This window comes from Biomphalaria glabrata, chromosome 14, assembly GCF_947242115.1.
Source record: "Biomphalaria glabrata chromosome 14, xgBioGlab47.1, whole genome shotgun sequence".
In the NCBI taxonomy this organism is placed as follows: Eukaryota; Metazoa; Mollusca; class Gastropoda; family Planorbidae; genus Biomphalaria; species Biomphalaria glabrata.
In genome coordinates, this window is record NC_074724.1 from 23,239,005 (window position 1) to 23,249,142 (window position 10,138).

Here is a 10,138-nt window from a genome sequence, read left to right on the forward strand (position 1 = left end):
ACAAGGAATGGTCCCCCAGGAATTGAAAGACTCCAACATTGTTACAATTTATAAAAATAAAGGCGACCGCTCTGATTGTAACAATTACAGAGGCATCTCACTGCTTAGCATAGTCGGAAAGGCTTTTGCTAGAGTATTACTAAAGCGATTACAGATCCTGGCAGATCGTGTTTATCCAGAGTCGCAGTGTGGCTTTAGGGCAGGTAGATCTACAACAGATATGATTTTCTCTCTTCGGCAGCTACAGGAGAAGAGCAGAGAACAAAAGCAGCCCCTCTTCATAGCATTTATTGATTTGACCAAGGCCTTTGACCTTGTTAGCAGAAGCGGTCTGTTTGCTGTACTAGAGAGAATCGGCTGCCCAAATAAGTTAAGAAAACTAGTGTCAGCTTTTCACGAAAATATGCAGGGCACCGTTCAGTTTGAAAGTTCTTCCTCCAGGCCATTCTCCATTAAGAGCGGTGTAAAACAAGGATGTGTACTGGCCCCTACACTATTTGGCATCTTCTTCTCAGTCGTACTATCCAGTGCTTTTAAATCCCTGGAAGACGGAATATGAACAGCATGTATGCTCTCCTGACACAAAGAAGATTACGCTGGCTCGGACATGTCACCCGCATGCCAGATGGTAGAATCCCAAAAGATATCTTATATGCTGAGCTTGTGGAAGGAGTCAGACCCAAGGGCCGCCCAAGACTAACATATAGAGATGTCTGCAAGCGAGACATGAGAGCCTCAGGCATCAGCGAAAGTATGTGGGAAAACATAGCCAAAGACCGGAGTGCATGGAGACAGACTGTGCGTGCTGGGACAACCCTTGCTGAGAACAAAAGAATTGAAGCGGCTTTAATCAAGAGGGATAAAAAGAAAGCTGCCCTGTCTGCTAGCCCTAAATCAGAGGCATACACATGTACGAATTGTGGCAAAGTCTGCCGTTCTAGAATTGGCTTGATTAGCCACACCAGATTCTGCCCCGTCTCAAGATTAAGCCAAAACCAGTGACTCATTTGGGCGCATCCATTGCCTTTCGAGACAAAAGGAGCCATACATACATATACATATATATATATATATATATATATATATATATTAGGGGTGCACCGGATAGTCCCTCCGGTTCCGGCTTCTGCCGAATATCCGGCATTTTTTACTATCCGGTGCTATTCGGCTCCGGTCGGATATCACTACCGGATAGTAAACCGGATAGTAAAAAGTACATAATTTAATATGCATAAATTGGACCTAGTTCCATTACTGTCTGTTATAGAATGTATTAATGTTTATATGAAAACAAAATAATGTGCTTAAAAATAGAGCCATTATGAATATGCACCAAACATCGTTTATTATAAAGACAAGGCGTGTTAATAACTTAATATAAATAGAGATGAAACTTTACATCATAAATGCGCTTTACATACAGAGCAGCAATGGCTGGCACTTTTTTCAATTTGTCTTGACCTTTGAGTAAGTTAGTTAACATGTTAAAATGCTACATTCCTTGACTACGTCATGCTGACCAGACGTCTGTCTAGCTGTGCGGGTATATCTCCAGAGGTAGAGATGAACAACTCCCACCCCCTTTTATTTGTTTAGTCCATCACATTGAGTTTTTTATGGGTGGGTAACCACAAGTTAAATACGATGGACGTAGGTTTAATATCAGCGTATTGACACTCTCTAGTGGTCACACCTTTCGAGGGAACTGAGTTTGTTTACTTAGTAGTTAATCTTTATTAGGGGGGGGGCTGGACTACAAGAGCCACACCTCTAATGTAACCAGGTACATTTCTAGATGAACAACTCCCTTCCCCTTTTATTTGTTTAGCCCATCACATTGAGTTCATTGATTGAAAGGTGACCCCAAGTCAGATACGATGGACGTAGGTTTAATGTCAGCATATTGACACTCTCTAGTGGTCACACCTTTCGAGGGAACTGAGTTTGTTTACTTAGTAGTTAATCTTTATTGGGGGGGGGGGGGGCTGGACTACAAGAGCCACACCTCTAATGTAACCAGGTATATTTCTAGATGAACAACTCCCTTCCCCTTTTATTTGTTTAGCCCATCACATTGAGTTCATTGATTGACAGGTGACCCCAAGTCAGATACGATGGACGTAAGCACTCTCTAGAGGTCACACGAGGGAACTAGGTTTGTTATTGGGGGGGGGGTGGACTAGACTTTACATTATAAATTCGTATTACATACGTAGCAGCGATGTCTGGCACATTTTAAAAGCTTGTCTTGACCTTTGAGTGGTCTTGTAAACACGTAATATTCCTTAACTACGTCACGCTGATAATCTGTAAAGATGTGCGAGTATATCTCCAGAGGTAGAGATGAGCACTCCCACCTCCTTTTGTTTGTTTAGTCCATAACATTGAGTTCACGGATAGGCAGCTGACCACATTAAGCCAGATGTCAACGTGTTGACACTTTCTAGAGGTCACATCTTATGTGGGAACTGAGTTTGTTTACTTGGAGTAGAATTTTTATTAGGGGCGGGACTACAAGACAAATCTCTATAAGATTAATCTGGTATGAGTTTGTTTATTATGAGATAGGTTGTCAATGAAGGGTCTGGACCACAAACCAAATGGTTAAGACATATTGACACTGTCTAGAGGTCACTAGATGATGACACTAAGTTTGTTTACTTGGAGAGAAATGTCAATTAGGGCGCTGAACTACAGGACACACCCCTAGAAGTATTTTGTTACACAAGCCACGGGTATAAAAGTGGCTTGCAAGGGCATTTAGTAAATTAAATAATAATAATAATGGCTGATAAAAAGTCATCACTTATATGGCGTTACTTTAATGTCAAAACAATGGACAACTCTAAAGCAGTTTGCAATGCTTGTAAAGTAGTACTGTCACGTGGTAAACCAGCAAACCTAAAGACTTCTCAACCACCACTATGATTAGTCATCTACGCTCGAAACACCCAGACTTATTCAACGAAATGACTGCATTGAAATCAGCATCAAGTAATATCACTACCTGTGCCAGTACGTCTACGAGCTCCAGTGATTCGTCAAGCCTCACACACAAGCAGCAACCAGGGATTAAAGAGGTCTTAGACAAAGCTAAATTGTGGGATATTAATAGTGATAATGCTAAACGCATTCACTTGGCCATAGCAAAGATGATTGCAACTGACATGGAACCTTACCAAGTAGTTGAGAAGCCTGGATTTATTGGACTTTTCAAAGTACTGGAGAAAAGATACACTGTGCCTAGTCGCAAATATTTTACAGAACGTGTTATTCCAGATATCTACGACAATATTTCCTCAAAGCTTCGTGAAATGCTATCTGATGCTAAAAGCATCGCTTTCTCAACGGACACTTGGACAGCTGATAATACCACCGAATCATATTTTGGTTTAACTGCCCATTGGTTGAATGAGTCATTTGACAGAAGCAGCTATGTTTTGCATTGTACAAAATTTAATGGCCAGCATACGGCTGCAAATTTGCTGTACTTAAGATATTTACTAAGTCATTATCTGTATTAGATACAAACCAGAAGCGCTTTGTGGCCTTTAAAACACGAGCCTAATGACAAGTTGATGGTGTCAAATACATGAACACAAACATCTACCCACTATAGGCTACAACTTAGATTGTACTTAAGAAAGATTTACTCTATAAAACCAAGAGTGAACTTTACCTTTGAAAGATTTACATTAGTTACATATATGTTTATATATTCTGCATGAGTTATCCCACATTCTACTTTACAATACATACGCACACACCATCTCATGTTACAAAGATTAGTTTATGATAAGCATATCTGTAAAAAAAAATGCTGTTCATTTTAATTTATCCATCAGTGATAGATTTTAAAGTAAGAAAGTAAATAACAAAATAATATGAATATAGGTATGTTATATAGAAGATTTGCATGTAGGTATCCGGCTCCGGCTCCGGCCGAATATCTAATTGTACTATCCGGTTATATCCGGCTCCGGCCGGATATCAAAAAGTACTATCCGGTGCACCCCTAATATATATATATATATATATATATATATATATAAAGCTTTTGTTGTACTCTAAAAATAAATGGCCCATAAAACAGTCAATATTTAATTTTAAAAAAATCAAGAAGTAGACAAAACTGACTATATCCCTTGTTACTTACATTGTATACAGGTCCGACTCATTGGGTCTTGACCATTTCAACTGATCTACAAGCCAAACTCTTATTTTCGCCAAACTGATAAGCCACATAGGCAAGCCTTTATTAAAATAATCTGGTCGAAATTCGAGTGAATCTGGCAAGTGGAGTTTCACTCTCTTCGTTTTTGGGTTACCTGGTGAATGTATTTGCCAGAGAAAAATAAAAAAGTGCATGATGCTTTTAAAATACATATATCTACAAAAGACCTGCTCATATGGTCTACCAGTATGATAAAAGGGACATATATATTTGACTAAAGTCAAATACAGAGTGTTGTTAACATAAAGTAGTGAAGTCCAAACTACGACCTGCGAAACATAACCGGCCCGCGACGTATTGAAATCTGGCTCTTCGAAGCTTTATCCCACAGTGACCACAGTGCATAATGAATGGACTAGCTGAAGTGAACATTCATTACGTAATGTAGGCCATAGACTGCCCGACGTAAGGCACGGCCACAAAAGTGCACGTACATAGTACATACAAGTACATACAACAAAAAAAAGGGGGAAAAAAACTTTAATTTTCTGCCCCCCCCCTTTTCCAAAAAAAAATATTCCTGGCCCATTCAACAATATAACAAAATATATGTTATATGTTTATATTCATAACATATACTTATTATGTGCCTTCTTCCCCCCCCCCTTTTTCTCTCTCTGATCTTAAAGCTTTGTATGCAACAGGGAAAACAACAGTCAAAGAGTTTTATGAAGGACTTGTAAATACATCAAACAAAATTAAAAAAAAAAATGTCCGTTCAATACCAGAGAAAATAATTAATTGTCAATAAAATAAATAAATAAATGAGTCCGAAGATTAGTGAGGAGTGCAGTATTTCCAGTGGCTGCGCAGCCCCAGCTGTGACCTACATATTTTGCCAAACCCAAGGCAAGCATAACCATTGTCTGCAGGTTTATTAACTATTTCGTTAATTTTTTTTATTGATTCTTCTTTTGTCAGGTACAAAAAATAATTGCACTAAATTGCAACTCGATCCGAGATTGTGTGTGTGAGACAAACAGACAGTGTGAGATGATTGTAACAAGGAAAGACAAAATTACAACAACAAAAAACAATGCTAATATTAGATTAGTCTTGTAATAAAATTTCTCATAGATCTAGAAAACAATAAATTCGTGCGATTAGAAATGTTTTCATCAATTGTTTTGTTTAGCGCAATTTCATGTTTTTAGTTTTCTCAATGCGCTATGATTCTAAGACCTGTTTGCACCAATTGGGGAAAAAAAAAGAGAGGGAGAAGAAGGGGTATCTGGTTGAATTCACCATGATCGCTTTTTAAATGCATAAAAAAAACAGGACTCAAGCCTCCTCAAGGGGACTAATTCAGCTTATACCACCACATATGTCAAGTACAATTTCTTTCCCTTATTCTATACGAATAATAAATTACCAATAGCTAATTAACTAACTGGTTAAATTTTTAAAATTGATTCTAGTTTTGTCAGTTGCAAAAAATAATTGTTCGAAATTTCAGTTTGATCCGAGATTGTGTGTGGGTGAAATATAGTGTCCAAACTTTTTACCAGTCTGACAATGTCTTGATATAAGCTTTCTAAAAACAAAAAGAGAATTGGGACCACCATTTTTTACCTTTGCTACTAAAAGAGTGTGAAGATACTAAATGTCTAAGCAAACTTCAAAACACGACTGTGAAACCGTCACTCTAATACAATGAAATGAATTTGTTTTTGTTTTTTTTAACAAAGCTTATATCAACTCACTCTGTCTGTCGCAAATATAAATTCCCCCCTCCCCAACCCCAATGGCCAGAACTTCTGTATCCGCCTATGGTTTCGATCGATTCCCTGAAGAGTATGTGCAACGCAAGCCAGATAAATCACTATTATTATTTATATAGTTCAGTGAGTACAAATTACTTGAGTTACGTTATCCAACCTTCAAGACCTTGACCTTTGCACTTCCAGGCCTTTGAGAACACTGTGATGTAGTTGTCGTTGTTCATGACAGACAAGTCTACCACTACCACCCCATCCTCCTCACACTGGTACTGCACTTTCAATTTAACTGCTGCGCCAAGCGTGTCTGGAGCTTGGAGTATCCGGACATGACTGCTGGACGGACGTGACGTGTCACCTAATGGATTCTATTTATAAAACAGAATATATTTGATGAATACAATATGTTATTGCATTATGAGTTTTGAGGAAATGTGTTTGGGTTTCACTATAAAGTTCAAATTAAGAAAGTTGTACCAATTTAGACAAACAATGTTCTGTTATTACAAAAAATAAATTACCGTAGACAAATAAACATAAGAATGAATTAACTTAACAGAGACTTCATCTGTAAGAGTAGACATAAAATACCCTGAAAGACACAAAGATAAAGGCACATTCCTCGTCCCATATGCTAGGACAAATTAGTACAAATACTCCTTCTTCCCTAGTGCTATTAGAGCATGGAATGGGTTGCCTGAGCTAGCCAGGAAAACCAGTGACTTGGCAGAATTTAAGTCATTGGTTAATATGCATGACTAAATGCATGACGCGTAGGACGTAATCATCTTCTTTTTTTGAAGTAATGTCTGTATTATATAAGATAAGATAAGACATGAAAATCTTTCTTCACTGACACTGGCTTTCAGGGTCAAATAAATGCAGAACTGAAGCTTCACTAAGTGTCTTCTTTATTAATTGGAAAGCATTTTCTTTCTCTGCATTCCACTGCCACAATACATCTTTCTTTGGCAATTCTCGTAATGGACTGATGATTATTGGAATGAAAGTTGACAGAAATGTCGACATCCCTAGCAGTCTTTGACTTTCAGTAAGATCTGTTGGTGCTGGCATTTCCATTATTGGTTTGATTTTAACAGGAACTGGACGAATGCCACCTGCTCCACTCGGACTTCCGAGGTAATTACACCAGAAAGTTTATATTGTATCTTGTTCTTCTTGAACTTTATATTGTTCTTTTTAGCTCTTTCCAGAACATTTTCAAAAATTTGATCATGTTCTTACTCGTCTTTTGCTAAAATCAGCGTGTCATCTGACATAAGTACACCTGGGATGTCTCCGAATACTTGATAAGCTCGTTTCTGTAGTACTTCACTCGCTGAGAATATACCAAAAGGCATTCTCAAGAATCTGTATCTTCCAAATGGAGTATTGAATGTACATAAATAAGAGCCTGGTTCATCCAACAGAACATGATATCAGAATTGGCTAGTGTTTAAAGCGCTGTTTTCTTCTTCTTCTTCTTCTTCTTCTAGCCAGCTTTATTGCTGCTGAGCTGTGAGCTCTTTTGCAGACTGTGCCAAGGAAAAAAAGTGTGCTGTTTTCTCCAGTTGTTCAGCACTGCCGTACAGGGTGTTGGTTATGTTGGGCTGTAGTGGAAGTAGGGTCTGCCTAAGGTGGATTAGGGAGGGGCATTCAAAGAGGATATGGTTTACGGTTTCAAAGGGGTGGGCGCAGTGTCTGCAAAGGGGTAGTTGTGTGGAGTTTTGTGTGCGCTGTTTTCAGTAGTGGCAGATGCTAGTGTTTAAAGCGCTAGTGTCAGATAGCGGTCTCTAAATTGCTTAAAGTGCAGCTAGATAATTATTTTGTGTCAGGCAGTGTCCTTAATTCAGTATCAGGTTTCTAATAGAACTAGAATCTATAGGAATAATGGACATATTCGATCCTCCTAAACTGTTGGCACTAGACTGTAGCCTGTCTGAGAGATGGAAAAAATGGAGATAAGTTTTGAGCTCTTTATGATTGCCACCGAATACAAAGTCCGAGTCAGTGAAGAAAGATTTTACTGTCTATGGTAATTTTTTTTCTTAAAAACAGAACAACCAATATTAACATTTGACATGTTTAACATTTCACTGCTATAAATATCTACCGTCAGATCAGTGCAGCCTGCTGCCCAAACTACGGAACGCGTTCTATATTTGGCCCCTGACGTGGCCCCTTCAAATTTCAACAGTATCTGTTTTAAGTGGGATCTTCAAAACTAAAATAGATTGAAAACTTGATAACTTAAATATTGTTTATATGATGCATGACCTCATTTCCGCTGTTTAAAAATGTATCTTTCAAAAAAATCTCCGTGTGTGTGACGTAGGATCCGAACTTTTTTTTTTCTTTTGTTTACTTGAACTTTCTCGACTATTCCGCTACTCCAAGTGAATTGTGTAGCTAGCGAAGTAATACGAATACTTCTTAGAATAAAAAAACTGGTCAGGTGGTTTGACGGTTAAACGTTTGGAGACTGATTTCAACGACAAGAGCTCAAATACTTGTTAGACTACTTGAATTATAAGTCCTCGAGTCATCTCAGAAGTAAACAGTTACCTGCTCTTAGCTCAATAAAAAAATTATTTTCATTCGTTGGCTTCCGTAATCTCTAGTCTCGCAGATGTTTTAAATGGTACCGGTAAGATGCGCGCAGGATATTTGGATGCTTTCATAGAAGAGTTTATTATTATTATTATTATTGTTAAAGTTTGTTAAGTAAATGAACGAAAGTTAATTCTCCTTGTCATTAGTGAATTAAACACGTTTCAATGTATCAATTATAATACATGTAAGTCATTTATAGCTGCCAATTTAGGCTTTTTATTTATTTATGGTCTAAATAGAAAAAGAGCTGAAGTGCCACATTTGAACTTACCTGGCCATTGATCACAAGTATTCCCACTTGGCTTACAGTCATGAGAATTATCGTCGAAATATTGGCGAATTTTAACATTTCTTTCACTTTAAACTTGTAGAATAGCGTCAATATTATGGACTGAATTTTGTGTGTGTGTGTGTTATTTAAATGTATTTGTTTATCTCTATCTCATGGGTATTTTAAAATGTTATTTTGTTACAAAACTGTTGCATACATAATAATGGATCTCGTCTTACTTTATAACAGACTGTAAATGTTTTAGTTTATGAAACATTTTCTTAAAAGGTGATTTTGTAAACTTGCTACATAGTAGCCATATTTAACAAACGTAAGTCCAGTCCAAGATTCACTATAAAGGACAGTAGTCTATAAATGTTTCAAGTACTGCAGAGGTCCAGATTAGACTCAATGTTACAACACAAGTACTGCAGAGGTCCAGATTAAACTCAATGTTACAACACAAGTATTGCAGAGGTCCAGATTAAACTCAATGTTACAACACAAGTACTGCAGAGGTCCAGATTAAACTCAATGTTACAACACAAGTACTGCAGAGGTACAGATTAAACTCAATGTTACAACACAAGTACTGCAGAGGTACAGATTAAACTCAATGTTACAACACAAGTAGTCCAACTGCAGAAAGTCCAGATTAAAGTCAAGATGACAACACTTGTACTTTCACAACACAGTAAAACGTTGCAAGGAATCCAAAGAACCAACATGTAAACCTAAATCAACTCGTGTGCAGTAGAGCTTCACAGACTACACACATATATACACACACCAGAGTTCTTGAATGTGTAGATCTGTGTAAAAGCTAGATTTATGTTGAACTAAACAGTTGCCCCCACATCTAATATTGTTATCTCACACTGAGTCCCAGTAAGCCGAAATGTTGACGTGGAATACTCTACGTGAATAAGTTATTCCCCCCCCCCCTTTTCCTTTTTTTCATTTAAAGCAGCTAATGTTTAAACACGACTACATTTTCTTAATCAATACCAACAGATGATTTTAAGGATAATCCGGCAACAGATTTGAGGGGAAAAAAAACTAGAACTGCGCCTTGAGTACTGGCGGATTGGAGTGGGGGAGAGCTGTAGAGGTGATTCCCCCCCCCCCCAAAACTGGGAGCTATTTTTTTTTTAATAACACACTTTTTGGAAAAAATATCAACTAGATCTAGTTAGGCTACCTTATTATTTAATGAAATTTAAACTCCATTCTTTTATTAAACGCCCCCACCCCAAAAAAAAAAATTCAAGCATCTGTAGGCTAAATATGGAAGATTACAAA

The 10,138-nt window shown here is 37.6% G+C and overlaps 1 protein-coding gene across 2 annotated transcripts in view; it reads right to left on the minus strand.

The window, feature by feature from the left end:
- The window catches only part of LOC106069922 (protein sel-1 homolog 3-like), a 41,374-nt gene extending 31,622 nt beyond the window's left edge, over positions 1-9,752 (minus strand). The window contains exons 1-3 of one of the 2 annotated variants that reach the window (XM_056009534.1): positions 8,837-9,752; positions 6,113-6,320; positions 4,157-4,328 (exon numbers count right to left, since the gene is read on the minus strand). In XM_056009534.1, the coding sequence (XP_055865509.1) occupies positions 4,157-4,328; positions 6,113-6,320; positions 8,837-8,914 (458 nt within the window). In that variant the 5' untranslated portion in view covers positions 8,915-9,752. Of the gene's footprint in view, positions 1-4,156; positions 4,329-6,093; positions 6,321-8,836 lie in introns of both variants that reach the window. The other variant, XM_056009535.1, reaches the window with a different exon arrangement.
- Positions 9,753-10,138: the final 386 nt, after the last annotated feature.